General features: G+C 51.9%; 3 protein-coding genes across 3 annotated transcripts; 1 reads left to right on the top strand and 2 right to left on the bottom strand.

Moving 5' to 3' along the window:
- Window positions 1-620: 620 nt before the first annotated feature.
- Window positions 621-11,358, top strand: COCSUDRAFT_58133 (hypothetical protein; the record flags this gene model as incomplete). Its single annotated transcript, XM_005644385.1, has 21 exons — window positions 621-689; window positions 860-1,006; window positions 1,219-1,364; window positions 1,771-2,020; window positions 2,322-2,543; window positions 2,967-3,196; window positions 3,611-3,769; window positions 4,170-4,339; window positions 4,727-4,930; window positions 5,295-5,446; window positions 5,755-5,850; window positions 6,998-7,300; window positions 7,640-7,750; window positions 7,913-7,986; window positions 8,369-8,500; window positions 8,840-8,945; window positions 9,384-9,607; window positions 9,774-9,961; window positions 10,265-10,393; window positions 10,776-10,882; window positions 11,215-11,358. 21 exons carry the CDS (start codon window positions 621-623, stop codon window positions 11,356-11,358), a joined length of 3,363 nt encoding a protein of 1,120 aa, XP_005644442.1.
- A 3,761-nt stretch (window positions 11,359-15,119) lies between these two features.
- On the bottom strand, window positions 15,120-18,865 carry COCSUDRAFT_67631 (kinase-like protein; the record flags this gene model as incomplete). The annotated part of the gene is made up of 11 exons (XM_005644386.1): window positions 18,712-18,865; window positions 18,493-18,592; window positions 18,100-18,231; window positions 17,675-17,928; window positions 17,422-17,484; window positions 17,109-17,231; window positions 16,778-16,880; window positions 16,513-16,654; window positions 16,008-16,144; window positions 15,490-15,609; window positions 15,120-15,278 (listed from the first exon to the last, which is right to left on the bottom strand). Exons 3-11 carry the CDS (start codon window positions 18,211-18,213, stop codon window positions 15,120-15,122), a joined length of 1,215 nt encoding a protein of 404 aa, XP_005644443.1. The 5' UTR covers window positions 18,214-18,231; window positions 18,493-18,592; window positions 18,712-18,865.
- Window positions 18,866-19,068: 203 nt separating this feature from the next.
- Window positions 19,069-22,024, bottom strand: COCSUDRAFT_67632 (hypothetical protein; the record flags this gene model as incomplete). Its single annotated transcript, XM_005644387.1, has 7 exons — window positions 19,069-19,402; window positions 19,783-19,918; window positions 20,147-20,270; window positions 20,429-20,929; window positions 21,258-21,423; window positions 21,604-21,740; window positions 21,902-22,024. The coding sequence occupies 7 exons, from the start codon at window positions 22,022-22,024 to the stop codon at window positions 19,297-19,299; spliced, it is 1,293 nt and encodes a 430-aa protein (XP_005644444.1). The 3' UTR covers window positions 19,069-19,296.
- Between the last annotated feature and the right edge of the window lie 380 nt (window positions 22,025-22,404).

The raw sequence follows: 22,404 nt of genomic DNA on the forward strand, positions 1-22,404 counted from the left end.
ATTCTCTGGGTTTGTCTAGAGGCATCCACAAGTGCTGTCTGGGCACTCCTGGATCTTTGTGGATGCTGTCACTCTCTAGATGTGTGGAAGAAGCCCTTAAGCAGATTGGCACGTAGTTGCCGCTGTTGAGTCGCCGATGCAGGGCGACTTAGTGCTCTCAGTTGAACCTTAGGCCGTAGAGTTTTAGTAGTAGTTATATTCGAGTTAGCTTTGCAGCCTTTCTGGCCGAAATGAAGTATTAAGGACTGTATGAGGCCGGTCAGCTTGTCACCATGTGATCTAAAAGTTCCCTTTTCTGCTTTGTTTGATTTGAATTTCAGTTAGTGCCCATGCCCTTCGGGCCTGTTTAGATACAGGATGCCCCTTGCAGGGTTTGGCTTGAAGTTTGCAAGACATCCAACTCCTGCCGATCCACACAGAAACAATAGCAGTGTGACTTATGTGGTGCGTTCATGTGATCCCAATCGCAGAATCGACAAAGAATGTGACAATAACTTTATATCGGACAATCTAAACGTCCCAAATAACGTAACGAACTGATACAGAAGCAATCAGTTGCAACATCCAACATGGAATTCCATCCCAACTGTTGCCGGAGAGTGTTGCAGGAGTTGCAGCCAATGTTTTATCCGATTGGCAACACAAAGGCCACATCTATATTCCATGCCAGTCCCGAGGACTTGTTTGAGGTGCGAAACTCACACAATTATGTTGTCTATCCTCGATCAGAGCATTTCCATGTCGAAGGGGGTGATCGCGATCCGATTTGCGAAGCGGCTTCTGCTGCTGTGTAAATGAAAGGGCCATGGCCACTAGTGCTTTGCTTCCGACAATCGACTGCGTTGAAATTTACTTACAGGCCCTGTTCCTGGGCTGTGGGGACGTTAGAAACGTTCTTGCGACAGCAGCTGAGGCAGCATCATCACGCACTTTGACCCACTTGACAGTGCACATCAACGACACAACAAGGCAGATCATTGCTCGTGCAGCCCTGCTGCTGGTCGTGGTAAGCCATCCAGGCTAGTCCAAGGACACATGCCGAGGCAAATTGTCATAGATGTCAGTTTCTTGGCATGTCATTGCTGATGGTCAAAGCCTGCTGATGCAGCTACTAGCACGTCATCATCAATAACCTGCAGATGTATGGCACCATCTCTGTACATTGGCGCACAGACAGATGACAAACCACTATATCCGGTGCCGTTTTATGGTGCACAGGCAGATGACATCTATCTGGGTCCGGCTTCAAATGATGAGCTGCACTTCCTGTGGGCTGTCTGGTACTGCTTGGACCTCTCGCCAGCACAGAACACTCGCTTGAACCGCTACCTGGAACGGCTTCTAGCCAGAGACTACGGTCCAAGGTGTGCATCTACCACACTTGCAGCAGTGCTATGTTGTTTTCGTGAGCTCTGCTGCTCAACTGCTGGGGCAATGTACCCCCTTAGTGCGAGCCTCTGTTGCACGAAAAGCGAATGACTTGCTCCAGCACTAGATAATGTCTCAGTTGAGGGGATCTCACGAGATCTTACAGGCTAAAAGAGGCTGTTGATGCATTTGTCAGGCCAAGTTCACTGCATGATATCTTGTGCATGCAGCCATTTGAGCGCCGTTTGCCAGTTGTCCATGGTGGGTCACTGTTTTGAGATGAAGACAAGAACAATGCAAGTGAGGAACTGGCCTTGTACACTTTCTGCATGTACATGGCAATCTTCTAATCTTTCTAAGCAGCACTTCCGCTACAACGACGTCTATGTTTGGCCCCTGCAGGCTGGACATGAGCTTCGGGTCTGGAGAGGAGGCGGTGCGAGGGGTGTGGCAGGGGTGGATCCGCCTGGCGGCAGGTGGGGCACGGTCTCCAGAGGCGATCCGGCGCGAGCGCCAAAACTGGATCGTCAGGCATGTTGCCGGAAAGCCCAATTTGGGAGTGTCCGACTTTGCTGGATCAGTCGAGAGCCTGGCTACCTCAACGCTGGTTCACCTGAAGCCCTTCATGACTTCTGAACGGCTGCATATGTCGGTGCGGAGCCTTGCATAATATGCCTTGCCCAACCTTGAAAATGGCATAGTCAATGCAAGCAACGCCCTGGATCTCGTTTAAGTTGGATCGCCGGAAGAATTTCCCATCATAAAAGGACATCTAGCAGTTTGGTCTTCTGATAGGTCATAGTTTCACTCGTGCTGTATTTGCAGACACAGCCTGAGAGCCTTAAATAGAACTTTTCAGTTTGTGGTATGCTTGAGATTCTTGTTGTCAAGGAGTGTATGGCGAGTGAGCACTGCGCAATGACTTGTGCCAATGCAGAGATTTCTGTGTGCAGGAACACCAACGGGAGCTGAAGGCAGCTCTTACCCACGGCTCTGTGCACCTGGGCGTAAGAAGGGAGGATCACAGGGGGCATGTGGTTAACGCAACGCTGCTCCACCCTGAGACAGGGGCCTGGGAGGTCCATTACCACGCCTCCCCCTACCCCTCTTTCTTCCCCCTGGGCCAAGGGGAAGATATCAGTACGAACCGGGCTGACTACCACCTGCTTGCATGGGTGAGTATTGGACATGATGCATGCAATCAGATTTACAAATAGACAGTGTTTGTCAGGGTGCACAATGCCCTCACAGTTGATAGCTGTGATCCCGTTGAAATGTTTAAAGTGAGGGGTTTTTACTCCTGAGGACTGCACGCTTGAAGGCAGGCAGCATGGCAAGGCTGTGACATACCTTTCGAGTGCCAGCGGTCTGGTGTCTGATGCTCAGCTCTCATGAGGACGGATATCACAATGCGCTGCTCGGCATGCCAAACAGATATTAGTCGGAGTTGGGAGAAATCTACCCCTTCCCCAACAAAGCCATAATGCAAGCGCTGTCAAGCTCGCCGGTTGACAGGAAATGATGACTGCTGACTGCCATGCTGACTACCATTGCGTAAGGAAGAGTGTACATGATCTAGTGCACGGTGATGCGCGCAGGTATGCATGCGCAATTTTGCGCAGATCATAGGAGGCTTCCAGGCATGCACGAAGAAAGTGAAGGTCAGTGTTCGGCTGTGGCTGATGGATGCCGTCGTCTGCTGTGATTCTGGCCTGCCGGAGGACCAGCTCTTTGATGCTGTGGACACCTCAAACCTGGCAGACAATGTGGAGCTCCTGAACCTGCTGCTCATGGCTGGCCCTCGCCTGAAAAGGACTCCACTGTCAAGGTGCCCTTCCAAGTCCTTGTTGCGGTGCAAACATAGGATTTTATATCCGATATTGAGTGTTGCATGTAGGAACTTCCCTTCCTTTCAAGTGCACAGTCCTTAAATTGGGAAATAGGTGTCTTGAGGAGGGAAGAGCAGGATCTGCAGTGCTTGTCGTCTGGAGGTACCTATGTAACCAGCGTGCAGTAGCGCAAGATTTGATGAGGTTGCAAATGAGCAGGCTGGACGATTTCAAGGCAGCATTTGTGTCCCGCAGTGACCATTTTGTAAGATGTGTCATTTCCTGATGTCTCACAAATCATTTATGATATGCATGCTTCCGGGCATGGGTAACGCAGTGGTCACAAAGCAATGAGAAGTGCAGCCCCGCTCCAGGCAGATACCCGGAAAGCCATGTGCTCATTTGTCATGCAGGCTGTACGCACAGACAATGATCTGGGTAGGTTCCCTGCGGTCCTACCTGGACAACTGCCTGGGGTTGCCTCCTGAGATGATGCCAGCAATTCTGGGCCTGCGCCTACTGACAGACTTGACCCTCGGCCATGCCCCCTACCAGCTGCATCCATACCTGGAGTGGGCCCCTGCACTGGAAACCACCTCTGCGCTGCAACTATCTCCAGGCATGTCAAGCCAAACTTTTGTCTCGCTGCTGTGATAACTTGCATGCGGAACATGAAGTCCCCTTGCGCACGCCATGTGTTGCTGGGCCGATGTCTGCCATCACAATTCTCCCTTTGTGTATTTTCTCATGCAATGTTGAGTTTCATGACCCGGACATGCAGCATCTGACGAGGCAGAACTACCTCAAATAGAGATGCATCAGCCCGACTTTATTGCAGAATGAGCGACAAAGGTTAAGGTTGAGTCCAGAATTTCGGGAGTGTCACCCACTAGTGCGTGTTCTTATTGCTCTGCCAATCACAGAAGGATGTTACTGTAATCACTCATACATAGAACTTTGCTGCGCAGGTAGTGGGGAGACTTGCGGGGTGCGGGAGGCGCTGAAGGCGCTGGCGAGCCGGTGCTGCCGGCCAGCCACATCGGACGCCAATCTCCACGTCAGCAATGTGCTCATTGCTTTGACTCCCCTGAGCCTTGCGCTCGCTATCGTCTCAGCAGCCGCCCGTGTCGCTGGCATTATTGGTGCGCATCGCCATTGAGTCCCAGATTTTAAAGGTTCAATCTTGAAGGTGACAGGCAGACTTTGTGAGGCTCACGGTTGCCTGCCATTGTAGCCTTTTGCATGTGGGGCACTTCGGTGTTCAGAGATGTCATGCGAGCTCAGCTAATACAGTGTGAGGCCACGAGAAGATAATATGAGTGACAATCTGAGCATGTGCCATCTGTAAGCTGCAGTTATCCTGCTCCACTATGTATTAAGACCTGCACGCATAGAAGCAGCGGCTTATGGCTGTTGACTGAAGTATAAGGGCCCTGAAGAACTATGGTTTTGGCCTATCTTATATGTGTGCGTTGACAAGGAGGTTCTATGAGTGGGTTTTCTGAGCACCCTCTTGTGCAAAAACACAGACCCGGCGGTGGACTGGCGGGCAAATGCGGACGCGCTGTTTCGGCTGCTGTCGGTGCCGGCATGCATGCGCATGGAGTGGGACGCATGGATGTGCTGGCTGCTGCATGACAAGGTGGCACCCGCGCCAAAACAGGCGCAAGGCCAGGGCCCCGATGTGTATGTCTACCGATGCAAGATGCATATGATGGCTATGTACACAGGAGGTGAGTACTTTTTCCCTTGCGTCCTGCTGTGATAGAGCACAACATGGGCTTGCAACGCTTCAACAAATGACAACAAGCTGATGATCTGCCAAAAAAATGCAATTGCCAACATGCATCTCAAATCTTGCCGAAACCCGTGTAGCAAGTCTTACCAACTCTCACACTGGCGTACACTTGTTGATTTCTGATCTGCTCTGTGCTCTCACTTGGAATTCCTGGTGTCACAACCTCAGGATGCTCTTTTTACCCAGGGTACAGGGTACCCCTTTGGGTACCTGTTTGCCTCCTTCACACAATGGGATATAGGGCTACCTTGAGCATTTTTCTGGCTGCGGTGCTGAGCCTGTGTGTCTGTGCTTTGCAGCATTGGGTGCGCCCATGCTGAGAGTGGTGCTGATGGATGGCGAAAATGTCATGCAAGCCATTCTTTCCGGCCACGCCAGCGTGGGCAGGACCTTCTTGGGCGACCAGAACCAGCAGCTCAACAGCGTCTGCTTCGACACGAAAACCCACGAGGTGACTTCCCTGCAGTCACAGCTGGTGCTCATATTGCACCTGAAATGAGCGTCTTGTTTTAGATATTCGTTTGTAGACTTGCATGGTATCAGCTGCAATGGTGGCCCCAGCTGGTGGGGGCCACCAAAAGCGTTGAGCACTGCGCCACTCTGTCTACGTTTCTTGCTTGCATCTGGGCACGCAGCAGGATAGGTAATATGTGGGAGCTTTCCTGCATCTTGGCTGTAGATGGAATCGGCCTCACTCGGCTGGGAATGCGTAGGATAATAGCCTGACTAGGAGATTTTACCAAATATGCTTGCTCACAGGTGGCCTTCCTGCTGCAAGGGCCCACGCCCCCCAACCAGATGACCTTCATGCTCATCAACATGTGCCAGCAGCTTCCGCTCAGCGCCGTCAGGCCTGTGAGCCCTCTTCCCATCTCTTGATATTCCAGATGTTTTCTTCATTTACTTCAACATGCATGAGATGTCTTTGCAAGCTCTGCTCACGGGGCAGATCTGTCTCATATCATATGAGATGAGATACGTGGTGCCTTGTCTGGGTCAATTTTTCCTGGCAAGCTCTGTTAGCCTTGCTAATAAAGCAACCCCTCTTGCTGAAAGAGTAATTTATTTCCGTGCAGCTGGAAGAGTTGACGCCAAGGCAGTTTCGCGGCGTACCTCCTCCATGCGCACGCTCACCCTTGGCAACATTGGATTCTGTGCCTGGCCCGACTCCTTATTTGGCGCTCCAGAGTGTGGTGGAGCATGCAAGCCACTACCTGGCCACCATGCACTTTGACCCAGAAGCATCGGGTGATTCTCAAATTGCATGCATGCATGCCTTGCTTTTCTGGCAAATTATGTGCTAACATGGCTATGAATATGCGGCTTTCCGCTTCCCTTGATCATTGTCCTGTCACTGTGCGTCCATTTACCATCCCAATTTTCGTATTGCCCGATTATAATCGGATGCAGAGGTAGAACAAATCTTTTGCCTCCTGTCATGGAAGATGCTGGAAATTACTAAAAAATGACACACAATTGCTGGCAACATTGAGTCATGTGCAATGCAGCTGATGGATTGGCTGTGGCCTCGGCAAGGGACCAATACAGTCCTGCTCCCTGTGTTCATGGGGCCACCATTTCAGTACCTGGCATCTCTCAGCGAGTGAGCATGCGCTTTGCCTGGCCTGTCAGGCTTGAAGACTACAAGCTGCAGGTAGATGCAGTTGACTTCAGCACTTTGCATCAATCTGTTGTCTGCTTTCCTGCACGGACCTAGTACAAGCCTGGAAAATTTTGGGACAATATGCATGCAGATAATGTTACTACAGGCATGAACACAGTTTGTCTCACCATGCACAGTAAGAGTGCAATGCAATGCATGCATGCATGCATCAAATGCCAGTAGATATTACCTTAGATATACAAGTACAGATCGGCGAACCCAAATCCAAAGGCCATAGGGGCACACGCTCAGGGCGTCTGCGGTCACGTCTACGTGGCCCTGGATTGTCTGATGTAGAGATGTCTTCTCTTGTGGAAAAATCTCTCTCTTGTGGTGCAGAGGTCGCGCAAGAGGGGGCTGCTGATGTGCACGCTAACCAAGGGGCGTTCCCTGTGGCCGGGTGACTCATCCTTCCTGCCCAAACTGTCGCCCCACGGTCTCCCGGAAGTTCCCTCCCAGCAGGAGCTGTCATGCGCGATGGCCTTCATGTTCGATGACATGGACAGCGCCATAAAGAAAGTGGACGCGCTCAGTGAGAGGGGGGTCCCACTGGAGAAGGTCCCCCCCCTGGACCCCACAGAGGCCTCCCTACATGAAGTCCGGGAGACCATTCAGATCATGTTTGTGATGGCCTACAAGAAGGTACGTTTACCTCTATATTACTAATTCACATGATTACTTGCACAGTGGACTGAAAATTGCAGCAACGCCTGCTGGGCTAGGATGTGTTGCAGCCTTCACCTGTAGCTTGTCTGGAGACGCACCTTGCCTCTGGCAGGAACAGCGTGTCTTGAACAGTAGAATGCCTGCTCTGGGTCCATCTGTTTAGATGCACCCAGACAATTTGCACACTATTGACGTGTTTTACATCCTGAAAACAGCAGATATGCTTTTTTTCAAGAGGAAGATTATGTGGGTGAGGTGAGATGCTGACATGGGAGGATGTTCTGACAAGGTATTCTGGTGTGCGGTGTCGTGCAGCAAGCGCAAAACCATGTGCTGGAGATCCCTGGGGACACCAGCAACAACAAGATCCAGGTCCTCGTGCACAAGAAGGTCCGCATGCTGCCGGACGGCAGGCCTCTGCTGCAGGTGAGCCCTGACACTCATTATATGAGTGTATTTGCGGATGACTTTTCACATGTAACAAGGATCTCAGGAGCTTTGTCATTATTTGAAGGTTGTGACGATTGTGAGGGATCCAGAGAGGGCAAACCACGCTGGCTAGTGTGTGACAATTGAGTGTCTGTGCAGATCTCATATGTGGATGAGTTGGAGGTGCTGAACAGCAAGCCTGACATGAGCAGCCTGCAGCGCTCCCTGGAAAGGTGAGCCCAGAATACTTCGAAAAACTCTGTTGCTGCTGATACCTTCAGAATGAGATTGCACTGGGTTCTCTGTACTGTACATGCTTGGGGCATAGCCACTTTGTCCCATAGATCAATTCAGGGGATTCAACAGTGGTCCCTGCTGAAGCTCAGAACCTGAATCACTGGACAATGCCGGTGCACCTCCTTACCAGACACTGATCTCTGAACAAACTCCTTGCACACAGAGTAGCTCGACTGATCACTGAGAAGTATAGGGCACATCCCCAGTGCCCGCCAAGCAGCTCCAAATACGCCATGCAAGTGGAAAGACAATTGATGGATACTTACGGTGCTACTTTGTTGCAATCCAATCCAATCATGCCTTGCCGCTGTGGCGCAGGTTTCAGCGCGCAACCAAGAGATTTGTGGCACCAGGCACGTCGGGACAGAACCATGTGAAATGCGAGAAATCTGAACTCACCATTTTCAGGGATATGCTGCTGCGCAATTCTGCCCGCACGATACCGAGCAAGTGAGCCAATCTCTGATTTGCTGCATCTCATGCGCATTGTGCCCTGCGGATTCCTTGGTCTGACAGGCTCAGCATCAGGAGATAAAGTCCAATTAGCTGTTTGTCACATGCACTACCAAATCGGACATACTTTCCTAATATAGGTGGGATTGTGGGAGTGACACTGGAATGTCTTTTGAAACAAAAGAATTCTCAGGGCGCTTGGGATCTGAGGGCAATAGGGGACGCCCTCCTACCAGACCTGCTGGTCATGTGACAATGCTAATGCCACCGAACAGGATTTAGGAGATCCCTCAGCTGTGCTGGATTGTTGAGCAAGTTCTCACTGCTGCACTGCAGGGCACAGTCAGAGGTGCTGGGACTACCAAAGTCGGAGTGGCGCGCCTCCTTCCTGGTGCCCCTGTACTTTCAGCGCCATGACACCAAGGGAGGCAACATAATCGAGGTGAGTCATCGTCTCGGGCACTACGCCTCTAAATTGACAGTATCTGATGATGTCACACTGATGTACATTGCAATGCATGCATGCCGCAAGCCCCTGCTGGGAATATTTTGACCATGTTGAAGCCCAAGCAAATAATGCCTGCCAACGGAGATATGTATGTGCAGTCAGCATGTGTTTTGAGGGCTTTCCCTTTGGTGCATTCCTGACAGCAGTCAGTCAGGTACCTCTTCATGTGTTTCAGGGCATCCCTATGGTGCATGCCAGACACTGGCCATTGAAGTAACTTAGCGTGTGTTTTCGGGCATTCCCACATTCCCGTTAACTCATTCCCCTTAGAGCATGACAGCCAGCAACCGTCGAGACATCTCAGCATGTATTTTAGAGCATCCCCTTTGGTGCATTCTAGACAGCAGATAATGAGACTCACCCTATGAGCAGGCGAATCCGCTGAAGCCCTCCCTGGCAGCAGCCATGAAAAGCATGAACTTTGGCCCTGGGGGACTGGGAGATTTCCCCGACCTGTTCAGCAATCCTCCAGGCAGGAGCCCTGGCGCCGGTTCAAATGGCGCTCCCAAGGCTGACAAAGAGCCACCGCCCAGAAAGAAGCCACAGCCTGAAAAAAAATCAGAGCCTGAGAAGAAGCCACAGCCAAAAGAGGACAGGTGCAACTACTGCTCTCCAGCCTTTCTGACAGCGGTGGTTTTCAAGCATTTTCATCACAGCAAGGCACGTATCATTCATGCATGGTTGTCCGCACATGTACACCTGTCTTTGCAAGGTGCAGTGTGATAAAAGCAGAGTGTACTCTAGAAATTGTCCCTTCTGCAGGGAGATCTGCAGCCGGAACAGCTCTAGCCATTGGAAGGGGGAGTTTCAGAGCAGGGCAGAGAGCACACCTGTCACCTTGGAGTTGCTCGAAGAGACCAAGCGCTTGGCCAATGATTGCTTCAAAGCAGGCAGCCACAGTCTGGCTGGCGGCCATTATCGCTTTGCCTTGCTCATGCTGGAGCAGCTGGGTAAGCTGTGCCATTTCTGTCTGCCGCAATATTTTGAGCAAATTGAAGATTTTGAGGGACTGGTGGTGATGATGTGTGGTTGAGCATTGACCAAAACACCACTCATTCATGCAACATTTGAAGGGACGATCCCAGAAATTGAACGCCGATGGGAACTCATGTTAACAGCGTTGCCAACACTGAGGGCAGGGTTATGTCACCTCTGCCACTGTGCATGGGCATTTCTGCATGTACACGAGAAAGTACAGATCTGTGTTATTGCTGACTGCCTTTGCCAGTCTGACAAGATGGTATCTGTGGCAGGCAAGCCCGCGGAGATGCCTGCAGCGCACAGGGAGCTGTGGAAGAGCCTGCACCTGAACATGGCAGCCATCAACCTCAAGCACTCCGAGAAGTGCTTCGACGCCGTCAGAGGCCCTCCAAGTGTCACGCGTGAGTCCGCGCTGCCCAGAATGCAACATCTCACCTCGCCAGCTTTCCCCTGCATGCAGACTCTTAGTTGCAATGCTTAGGCTTACTTCGCGCCAGGATCACTATGCAAATTCCACTTTCGGAATGAGTACTGCATGCATGGCCGCAGTCATCCTGATCTTTGCTTTGTCAGGGGGATACAAAAAATATATATAGCCTGCGTTCCTCTGCGATTGAATTGTCTGCAAAGTTCGTGCGCAGCTCACATCGCCTCCACCTCTTTTGCCTTTTCTCCACGGGGGTGAATAAGGTAGTGGGTGATCCTTCTGCAGCAGCGATGGATGTTAGTAATGCATCTTTAATCATGGACTTTCAGTGGGCAACTGTGTGCAACTGTGTGCAGGTGGCGGGCTGGATGACACAGGCTTCTTGGAGGAAGCAGTGGTGCACTGCAATGAGGCGCTGGCAATCGAGCCCACAAGTGCCAAGGCCCTGTACCGCCAAGCGCAGGTGGGCTGCAAATCAATTGTGTCAGAACACCGCCAGAAAGCTGTGAGCTTGGGGCGGCCATCTTTGCATTCATCCTGAAGAATTGGGGCCTCTTCCACCCTGGTGTGGAAAAGACAGAGGCAAGACAGAGACCGTCGAGGAGAGGACCTGCAAAACTCCTTGAGACTCCATCAGCAATCCAAGAGCATTGCAAGCTGTTGTGCGGGGCCTAAATTGCGTGGACTAGCTGTACTTTGGAGCTACACAACATAAAATTTTGCTTGCATTCTCTCTCACTGCCTATATTCACACAAGTGGAAGACCCGTACAATCGATGCCTGGCTGCTGTGCAGGCGATGGTGCGGCTAGGGCTGGATGCCATAGCAGAGGAGAGGCTGGAGAAGGCGATGAGTCAGCAGAGGGGGGATCCAGCCATGCATGCTCTCATGAAGGGCATCCGCAAGCGCCTCGCTGTCAGCAAATTTGAGCGTATCTGAGTGTTTCTAAGCATATACTGTCCGTCTTCATGGGTTTCTCTGTACAACGAAGCATGCAGCGGTAGGCTGCTGGTCTGCTGTCTTCAGGTTTGTGGCTTTGTGACGGATGAATTGGGCTTGGTGATTGCGTCACTGTCTGGCACCCACCCCTTATCCTGTTGCTGTTGGAAAAAATCAGCTGTTATTTTGCTTTGAGCGCATTTGAGTGTTGAGTGAAAGTGCAATGTTTGCCGTAGCTTCCTTGCTGCAGGCTGCCGATCTGTCATATTCAGTTGTCCAATCACAATCGATCCCTGTATGTCAACTCCCTTGGTGCAGAGCTGCTAGTGTGCCACATTTGCTTTTGTTCTCTGTCATGCCAGGTAGCTACTCAGAGTGTCGTTCGGTGGCAATTTTGTGAGGGTTCTGCGTCGTATGCTTAGTCTCGAGAGCTCTACCAAACGAATGCGAGGTGTTTTGTGATTTGTTCCTACAATTAGCAAATGTTTCTGTGCGAGCGGTTTCCGGTACCCATTACCACAGCTTTGTGAGTCAAGCCAACGATTTGAATGAGGTCACATGACACCATGTAACGGTGATAATATCAGCATGTGCCGAGCAGCCGCGCAGATCTAGGTGCACGATCATGATGAGGTATTTTAGGACTACGGCAGAGGGGAGATCAGACACGAGTGTTGGGCCGACCTCTGGCTCATGCATCGTTTGACAAGCTGATGTGGGATCTTGACCTGCAGCCAGACTTTCTTGATGATTGGGAGGCGCTGTGGCAGCGCTGTTCAAGCAGGCTGAGGTGGCTAATGACAGAGGCCTAGATGCTCTACAAATGTTGGGGTGATGTAAGGAATGGAGAGGTCGGCTGTAGGATGTTGAGACAAGTATTCCAATGGTTCTGCTTTTTAAGCTTGGCATGTCGAGTGCTTGTAGGATTTGGGCAAAACAGTAGATGCCTTCTTTAAAGATCTGATCCATATGACAGTGGTGCATCAGCATGCATATCTGCTCAGTGCTAATTAAATCCGAAAGAAACTCCCATCAAACCTTATATCATCTCCCCGGTTGTAGATACAATCTGTGAGGGCTGTAACTTCATGCCATTCCGAACTGTGCCCAGGGGACTCGCAAACGAACGACATCAAATTTTTACTTTTGAGTACACTCGACCTAGAAGCTTTCGAAATCAGCACTGGGACAAATACATCCGATCCAGAGTCCCTTCTCAATTAGTAATAATGACTTGGCGTGGCTTCTGGCTGCCTGGTAGCTGATCTGGGTTGCATCTTTGACCATCGCTGTGAGCCAAGACAAATTGAATAACCGGTGCTAACCCTGATAACCACACCAATTACTTCCCGATTCGGATAACTCTGTGTTATTGTAAATTGCTAGGAAAACAATCTCGAGAGGCATTATACTACAGTCAAGCGTGAGCCACCATTTCCAGACACAAATTCGATAAGAACGTAAGAATGTCACGGTCAGTGTGATCGTCCAGGAAACAACCCTAAATCCTACTTCATGTATCTTTTGCAGGCAAATAGACGAAGGAAGCATCAGCGATCACGTTTCAGGATGGTGAAAATGACGATTTGGATCGATTATTACAAGAGGCTCAAGGGTGCGTCCCCCGCAAAACCAAATTCTCCACTTGCTTACACCTTTTTGTGCAGTCACACACAAGCTCTTCCGTAGCAACTCCAATCAAGGCATCGATTTAAGGATTGCAAATGCGCCACAAGTTAGCACAGCAAAATTCGTTACTAATAATTATTTGTACCCTTGTTTATCAGCTGAAGCGGCGATCCAATTGCCTGTGGAGATTGTGGAGCAAATTCTAAGCATCCTCACAAGCAAGTACCGCGCCAGGGCAGCTTGTGTGTGCCGCCAGTGGCGAGCGGCTTGTCTGCAATGCGCAGCAGTCTTCTCGATTGAAGACACTTTTGTTGCTCCGGGCATTTGCAAGGCCCAGGGGCACCTCCCATCTTGGTTCCGGCGCTACGGCCAAAAGCTGCGCGCTGTTCGGCTGAAAAATCCACTGGGAGCAGCAATCACATTCAGCAGTGTGGTCTTCAATCTGTTGCTGCACAAGTGCCCAGAGTTGCAAGTTTTGGAGATGAAGACTTGGCACCCCTCCAGTCCTGGCATGCTTGTGCCCCTTGCAAATCTTGTGAGCTGCAGCATCGCCTTTGAGCAGCCACTTCCAAAGCACGTGTGGCCGTTTGCTGCCTTTGGTTCATCTGATAATCACAGCCGAGGGGTGTCAAGTGAACATTGGGGAGTAGGCTCCTCGTCTGAAGACTCTGGGTTGCGCATCTCCTGGAGTCACTTGATGCTTGCCCAAGCAAGCATGCCAGCTTGAGGTGCTCACATTGGATCAAGTCCCCAGGAAGGTACCAGGATGCTTCTGGCGACACCCTGAAAGGGCTCCCCCAGCGAAGACGGTGTGTTTGCGCGCAAGCAGGAGCGCGATAGTTCTGTCCAGAATGCCACACGGGCAAACACTGCAACGGCTACTGTTGCACGAGACTTTTGACGTGACCACCAAAATCGGTGTGGACTTGTCTGGGCTCACCTGCATGCAAGATGCGATTCTGCTGGGGCCTTTTCACGTTCTTGGCCTGCCGGCAAGCCTGCAACGGCTGGCCTTGGCATGCGAGGTAAATGCTGTGCATGTGCCGAATTTTAGGGGCTGCCCACGGCTGAAATTAGTCAGCCTGGGTAACATTGACGGCAGGAAAGCACTGGCCGTGCCTACGGGGTGTGCGGTGATCAGGGGCCGCTTTGCACTCTTTCAGGGGAGAAGCATGCGAGATGTGTCAGGCCAACCTCTGGATGTTGTGCCTTTTGACAAGCTGATGGAGGATCTGGATACCAGGTTGGACTTTCTCAATGCATGGGAGGCGCTGTGGCAATGTTGAGCGCATAGTTCTGGTTGCAACGGATTGTACAACCTGCAAATGTCTAACTCCAAGAAACTTGAAGCATCGGGGATTCCATCTCCGGAGTTTGATGCTGAAGTGTTAAGCAGAAAGCAAGTGGTCACGCAAATGACGTACTTGGAGAGGACTGCTTGACACCTTAAAAATTTATTACAATGGCACATATTCCATTCAGACTGCCAGGCGCTGTCCTATACAGTCCAGGAAGTCCAGCAATGAAGCTGCTTATAAGTGGGTATACGGCTCAGAGGGTACCATACTACAGCGTCTGAGAATTTCATGCGTTTCACCTTCATCCTCCTAAGAGGCCCACTTTCCTGATCCTTATCTGCTGCATCTAAAGCATTTCTCCATTATACAATTTGGAATACCGCTTTGCCAAAGAACTCTCTTGGAGGCCCTACACTCAAGGCCATGTGCGTGATTCCCTCATGCGCAGTGCAGTCTTGGCCAGAAGACTGACTATAGTCAGCTACAGGAGGTTAAACGAATGCTGCACCCAGGGCGACAGCGCCAGCAGCAACCCATCCTGACTAGTTCTAATGAAGCTACAGCACCCTTCAATGTACAACGCTCACGAGAGCAACCCTCAAAGAAGAAATGCCAGCTTATCCTCTATAAATCAATTTCCAACACAACTTTTCCCTACAGAAAGTAGCACTACTGCCATCGGCACTTTCATTGGAGAACCAAGTACAACAGCCGCAGATGAGCGGCACAGAGTTTCTACTGCACACATCTGCTGACGCAGCCACACTCACTAGTACATGCCAAACACTCTGAGACCTGGCTGGCTAGTTACCACTACTGATCTGGACCGAGCCATCAGGCGCCTTCACTGAGGTGCGGATGCTGCAGCAGCTCAGAGGCGGTCGGGCGGTCTGCAGGATCGCAGGCGAGCACTTGGCTCCAGAATTGGCTCTCTGTATCTGAAATCCCATCCGTAGCACCGAACATGCTCTGTCCTGCTTTGACAGCCGCTGCCTGCGCCATGCAAGGAGACATTTAAACGCACAGCAGCACCTGTGAAATCTGCATGCAGAGTATTGATTGCACAAGGGAGCTCTGATTTGTCCAGGAGGGCCTCAACTGCACAATGCAGCTATTTAGGTGTTCTGGAGGGTTTAGAAAGCAGTACAGTAGTGCTGACATAATCAGCACACAAGAGGGACACTGTGAATTAGGAAGTGCGCACCCAGGAGGCATGCAAAGCAGACATCTCCCCGATGAGGTCCAGGGCCTTGGCAGGGGGCTGGAAGGGCAGGCGGCCAAAACAGGCCTGGAACAGGGTCACTCCCACGCTCCATGCATCCGCCTGTGCACAGCCATGCGCAGTCAACAATATCATCTTCTACTGCAGTCTGCTGGCCCCCAAGAAATGGCACAGCAAGCCCAAATGCGTAGTATTTCACAGCTGCAGGCAGGCTCTATTAAACAAGCTTTTCCGTCGCTCAGCCAAATTTGCCCCTTGAGGTCAAAAACATCCCTGAGCCTACCGCGAAACGAGTAGAAACCTGCTGAGCCTATTGTCTCAGGACGAGGATTCAGAACGGCATTCACTATAATGGTCCCTTACTCTGCCGACTGGGTACAAGCTCGAAGCCCTTTCTATATACTCGTCCTCTGTCTAGAGATGTTCTTGTCTAAATCTGAGATCAAGGTCCCTGCCCCAGTGCGTGCTGCGCTGATGAGGCAGAATTGCTCAAAGATGACTGGACTTGCCTTCTTGCCATTAAATGCGCTGAAACGCGCGCAGGAGCAGTGGCTGAGGTTGGCTTGGATGACCTCTGGCGCCATGTAGGCAGGCGTTCCTGCCAGCGCTGACTTGGCCGCCAGCCGGACCGCCTTACCTGTTGCATTCAAATCAATGTTTTGTTATATGCACGCCACTTGTCACCCGTCTGTTCACTAGGTCTACTTGCGCTAAGCTCGTAAAGCAGCTACGGTCAATCCCGCAACAGGGCCGAGGGTATCTTGAAGAGCTAGTGTCCTCTGCTGCAGGCTATTTGGGTGCAGGAGATTCGGGCGGTGTGATAGCAATGCAAGCAGTCGATGAAACACTCTTCTTCAAAGACTCGCGCTAAAGACTTAAAGCTTCTTGATAACCCTCCTCTTCTGCCAGTGCTTGGAGGGTTTTGGCGATGACATGAATGCTCTATCTGTGCATAATTGATACAATTCAAGAGTCTCCTTTGTAACAAGGAGATTGATTGTGTACCTGGCACAAACTCGTGGGCCATGCCAAAATCTAGCAGGCAGACTCTGAATGGCTGCTCCGGAGACCCTTGAGCAGAAATCCAAACATTGGCGGGTTTAATGTCCAGCAGGCAGATGCCACTGTCATGCACCTCTGCCACCGCCTGCAGCCACACATCAGGCTTGCCTCAAAACACATAACACACCAGCAAAGTGGTCCACCCGGTGAATGCATCATCAGAACATATACCAGATCCAGCATGGTACTGAGATCACCGCCGACCCACCTGCAGGAGTGCGCGGCAGAGCTTCCTGGCCTCAGTGCACGCCAGCCTCCGCCCTGACTGCCATCTGACAGTCTCCTCCAGCGTGCTCCCATTCTCCAGCAGCCTATTGCGAGCATATCAAAGTCATACTTGGCAATCTCTGCAATCCTTCCATTTTGCCGCATATGCTTGACATACCTACTGCTGGTCACTACTCTGGCCATCCCTCTAGACAAGCACTTATTCAAAATCTGCTGGATGCAACAAATGGCGGGCATATAGCGCCGGTTGCTAGTGGCACAGAAAAAACACAGGGCTGCCAAGGAGAGAAGGAAGAAGAAAGGAGGCTCACTCGAAGACAAGGAAGGCTGCGTGCTGCTCTGCGTAGACCCGGTGCAGCTGCACGGCGCAGGCAGCGCCTTTCATCTTCTCCAGCGCCCGCCTCTCCCTGCCCACCGCCTGCCTGTCCTCATACCTGCATTTCCAGAACTTTTAATCTGACGGCCCTTCTTCCGGTAATAATGCGTGCAGATGAAATCAGGCGGTATGGCTGTACGACCTGCACCATACATAATGTCCCCGGGAGGGAATGCTCTTGACCTATATTTCTGACAGGACAGGAGTGTTTAAGGGGTAAGCAGTGTCAGCTGGCAGGAGACACTCACCTGTTCAGCTTAATGATCTTGACGGCAAAATGTTGACCATTGCCCTTGCCATTCAGTATGCACCTGCGTGCAACACAGAAAATGTCATGATCCCATGAGCAACCACGTCCGCCTTCCTGTCTGGCATGATGTAAGTAAGATAGAGCCCACCCCGGTTACCAGTATTTTGGTGCACACTCTGTGCTTTCCAAAAAGAGTCAGCTTGGGTCAATTCATTTGCACACAGCCTCCACCCAGAAGCACTCTTGCCCACCTGCGTACGGAGCCGAATGTGCCTCGGCCCAGCAGGCCATCTCCGCCTTCGATGAGGGTGAAGTCCTCCTGGAAACACTCCCCTGCCAGCGCAGTGGGGCCCAGCCACCAGGCTTTAGAGGACCCCCCGGCCGGCCACCGCCGCTGCCGAGAAGAGCGGGGGGAACCGAGAGGCCCCTGGTGTGCTGCATGACATGACCTCTTCGCTGGCCCCTCCCTGTCGCCGGCTGACAAGGTTCTCTCCGCTGACCTCACCTGAGAGCAGCCACAGGAATGGTATTCGATGTCACAGTAAAGGTTCCGCTGCCACAAGTGCCTTTTTTGTTGCAGTCGATCACCACGACGGCGTCCAGAATGCCTGACAGCAAATGAGATATGTGGATACTGAGTTTGAGATGGCGAATGTAAATTGCGGAATGTGCAGACCTCGAGGACCATCTCAGAACAGTCGCCTGCTGAAGACTCACTGCCCTCAGATGCATAGTCCAGCGTGCAGGCAGGGCTCTGTTCCAGCAGACTGGTCTTCCTGTCCACATCCATGCTGCTGACGTTCCCTACCTGTACATAGGCAACCTGTACCTGAACACACGGTGCAAAACTCCCCATGCAGGTAGTTCGTGGCAAGTGATGGCAGCGAAAATTGCCATTCTTCGCAGTGTAAGTTGCCAGCAGGGGTAGCTGTGTGCAAATTATCACGATAATGAGCTGGCATGCCACATTAAGAAATGATCTTTTTCGGTTGAGTGGATGCCACAACGCGAGAGAATACCAGTGTTGAAATTGCACTGACGCAGCAGTAACACCTTGACCAGAACTCACCAGTACTGGCAGCACGGCCTTGAGATCAATATAGACGAATACGCATGGCCAACAACTATCGCAATGTCGTAAGCGCCAATTTGGCTGTGCTGTGCGCCACCTGTGTTTCCACCAAGGCAGCTTCCATCAAGTTGGACTGTTGTAATGCGAAGGCAGCTAGTGGGAAATAAGAGGCAATAGCAATAGATGTGCAGTGCATTAAAGCTTGCTTCGGCATACCTAACAGCACTGCCGGCAATGTAGTGACTGGCAGAAGGGGGGTCGACCCCTCACAACGCAATTTCAACAGTGCCAACTGTAGACTGAACGGATACTCACAGCATGTACTATCAGACACAGAGGTTCTCTTATATTATTCCAGATTGTTATTCGCATCAAGGGGCCATCTGCAGATGGTTGTGTGCGCTGTAGCAGGGCAGCTGGACGGCTCGTCCAAGTTTGGCTCAGCGGCCAGATGGCAAGATTTCGGAAGTTTCCTCCATGAAATGCATGCTTTGCTCCTTCACGGCCAAACTTGTATACTCTTGCTCTCAGTGTGTGTGACAGATTCCACCTTGATGTGCACCATAAGTCGATGAGGTGATGCCATTTACAGCGCTTCCAGCCAACTTAGGTGGGATTGTTCCGATATTGTCTCCAATATATATGCTGGGGAGGCCCTATCTGGGATAGTTTGGCAACAATAACATGCATGGTCTTCCGAGCCTGCAGCAGATGGGCCATTATAAGGTCTCCATAATAGGACAATCGAACTATAATGTAATGCAGCATTGTTCCTTGTGCAACTGGCTTTGATGGCATATGTCATCCGCCCCTCCTCCTGCCCCTCCTGCCTCTGCCCCTGTATCCTGAGTCTTCATCCGGCCGCTCATAAGCAAACAGGCTTGCCTTCAGGTCATCAACCGCGCTCCTGCAATATGCAGGTCCCCCAAGCTTGAGGGGCTTAAGAGCTAAGACACAGGGCTAAGATCTTATCCAGCCGGCTCTACAGTGGGCCAGGGGCTATAGTCTTAAGAGCTCACCACCTCACCCAATGCTTACCAGAACTCTGACATCTGCATATGCTTTTAATAACGATCCCTACACCATTCATAAGTGTCTGCCCTCACTGCCGCAGAAAAAATCTTCAATTGGGGGCAGAATGAAACTGACTGAAGTCAGATTGGAAAGCTTGCGCAATTTCAGGAGCTTCTCCTGTTGCCAACTCAGCATCAACGTGTGCGAGTCCGAAAAATTTATTTGTATAAAACACTTGAGCAGGCAGCACGGATCCCAAGCAAGGGAGCGCACCGAGGCTGCTGCACGAAGTACTGGTCTTGCTGGAGGGAGTCTTCCATATCCAGCTGCCGCTGCAGCTGCCGAGCCAGCTCCTCATCTGATAGCACCTGCCCCTGTGAACCACCGGCCTGCGAAACGCCCCTGCCACCTGCAAATAAATGTGCCTTGTTTTGAGCACTGATGTCTTTTCATGAATCAGTGCAGATAAGAAGCGGTCTGTGCTGTGACCTGCTGGAAGCAGCCATCCAGCTCTGAAGTGCTCAAATTACGACAAGGCAGTCACATGGATCAGGGAGTTCTCTGTGCAGCACTGTTGTGGATGCAGGAAATGTGGCACGTGCAGCAGGACGATGTGCAGAATGAAGGGTATCGCTACCAGCAGCTTTGCTCCTCTGCTGCGCTTCCCACTCATCCAGTGTCATGCCAGACTCCTCCTCTTCATCATGGAACCTGCCTCGCCTGCGACCCCGCCCCCTCTGTCCGCCTCTGCCTCGCGACACCTGCCCCACCAAAACTGTCTCTGATCAGCCATACTCGAGCGGGATGTTGCAAGTGTTGCTCTTGTCATTTTGGTGTACATTTCATTCTGGAACCATGTCAAGAGTCCCGGTCTGGTCCAGCAAGGATCACACAGGGTTGCTATTTAGCATGGGCGCACCTCCTCAGAAGCTGCCAACCGCTCCTGCAGCTTCGCCTTGGCTGCCGCTGACGGCCCGGCCCGGCTTGGCAGCGCCTCCGCAGCCGCCACCTCGCCCAACGATCCCAGCTCCCCTTGCCTAGCGCTGACCGGATCAGACGAAGGCCCCCTGACGGCTGCCGGTGCGGCATTTCGCTCGAAGCGCAGTCTGTCCGGGATCAGGTTAAATCCCGGGGGAGGTGCGATGCCGGGCGGCCGGCCCGCGGCGGCTCCACCGTCGCGCTGCGCTGCAACGGCAGCCGGCGCAGCAGGCACAGCGTGCACGTCGGGGCCGGCCAAGCCAGGTGCGGCGGCTGGCCGCCGCGGCGCGCGCGTCTTGCCGGGGACGTATGTTTGGAACGGCGGCGGCCGCTCCGAGTCGGCCGCGCCGGCCGCGTCGGCCGCCGGCCGGGCCGCCCCAGCGCCGTACTTGCGCTGGAACTCCCAGGCCTCGTACAACTCCTCCACCCTGCCTCCCAGCACCTGCAGATGACTTGACATTTTCACTGCTACTGGCCATTCATTGCAAATCTGAACAGAAGGTCCCACTGTTCTGCACTGTGGCAGACATTCTCCACTGGATTGTCCTTGCGTGTTGTCATTCCAGAAAGGCTGGGTCTCCACAAGCTGCTCAGTCGTTCTCATCTGCAACACGCAATGCCGTATTAGGGAGCATGCATGCTGCAGTGCGGTTACCACCTCCTGTTCAAGAAATTGCGAGAGCCAGAACAACCACAGTGTGCTCGGCTTGTCCATGTGGCCCTGGCCTCCTTTCATAGGTAACTGGTCTACAAGTGGAAAACGTACGCACCTTGACGGATTTGGAATCCAAGAGCAGCAGCCCCGCCTTTACAGAGGCATTTGAGATGCAGACCTTGGTACCAGGAGGCAACTCCTCAATTGACATATCTGGCAGCGGCCTCATCTCCACAGCCTTGCAGGTTGTCTTGCCATCTGTCAGCTTCAGCCGCAGCATCCTAAACAAGCATGCATGCATGTCAACTCAAGCTGCATTGCCTTTCTCGACACAGGCACCTGCATGTGCCGGGCAGGCCAAAACAATGACCACGGTACAAAAGGCACCGCATAGAGAGCGCTGCACTGCAATAACAATGTAAAAAGTTGATGAGCATAGACAAGGAGGGTGGGGTACCGACCTGCCTTTGGGGCTGCCTGATACACCCCGGGATGGATGCGCCACGTCATCACATGCTACAATCTGCAGGACGTGCGGTCCCTTGATGAGCCTGGCATCTGACTTAGAAATGTCATCCGGCAGCGCAGCTTTTCCTGCCTGCAACAGCATGATCGGATTCATTCACCACCTTGCTCTGTACAACGACACCAGGTTTGCAGTTGGGAAAGGCCTTAAGACAGGTTTGCATCCGTTTGCTGACAAGGGCGGCAGTTTCCAGTTTTTAAGTGGACTTCGTTAGAGCAACAATGAGATCTTACCTTTCTCAGATCGATGTTCAGCGCAGCATCCTGCAGTAATGTTTCGCCTTGAGCAGACTCCAGGTCTCTCCACAATTCGTCCTTGAGGCTCCACCCCAAACTGACGAGTGTATTTATATCCATGGCTCATGAACATCGATGAGTGCTGCATTCGATGCGAAGACAGTTCTTCTGCGGATAGTGTGCTTCAGATCGGACACATCAGGCCAGGCACTTCAGCCTAATACTTACTTTAAATGGTGAAGTGATCGATTGGATGCAAAAAAAGCTTCCTGCGAACACGTTCTGCTGAAGGAGGAACTTTGCTGAATGAGCTACCTAACGCTGAGGTGGCTGATCACGAACGCCACCGGAGACAGGCATGATTCCCGCCATAAAGGAAACCTAATCTTGGATTGCTGGCCCACTTTGATGGTGGTGTCACAGCAACACAAAGGCAAGCAAGTTTCAACTGTGTAGGTCTTTGCAGGCAAGGTACCAATTGACAAAATGCCCTCTGAAGG

Source organism: Coccomyxa subellipsoidea (assembly GCF_000258705.1).
Source record: "Coccomyxa subellipsoidea C-169, whole genome shotgun sequence".
Lineage (NCBI taxonomy): Eukaryota > Viridiplantae > Chlorophyta > Trebouxiophyceae > Coccomyxaceae > Coccomyxa > Coccomyxa subellipsoidea.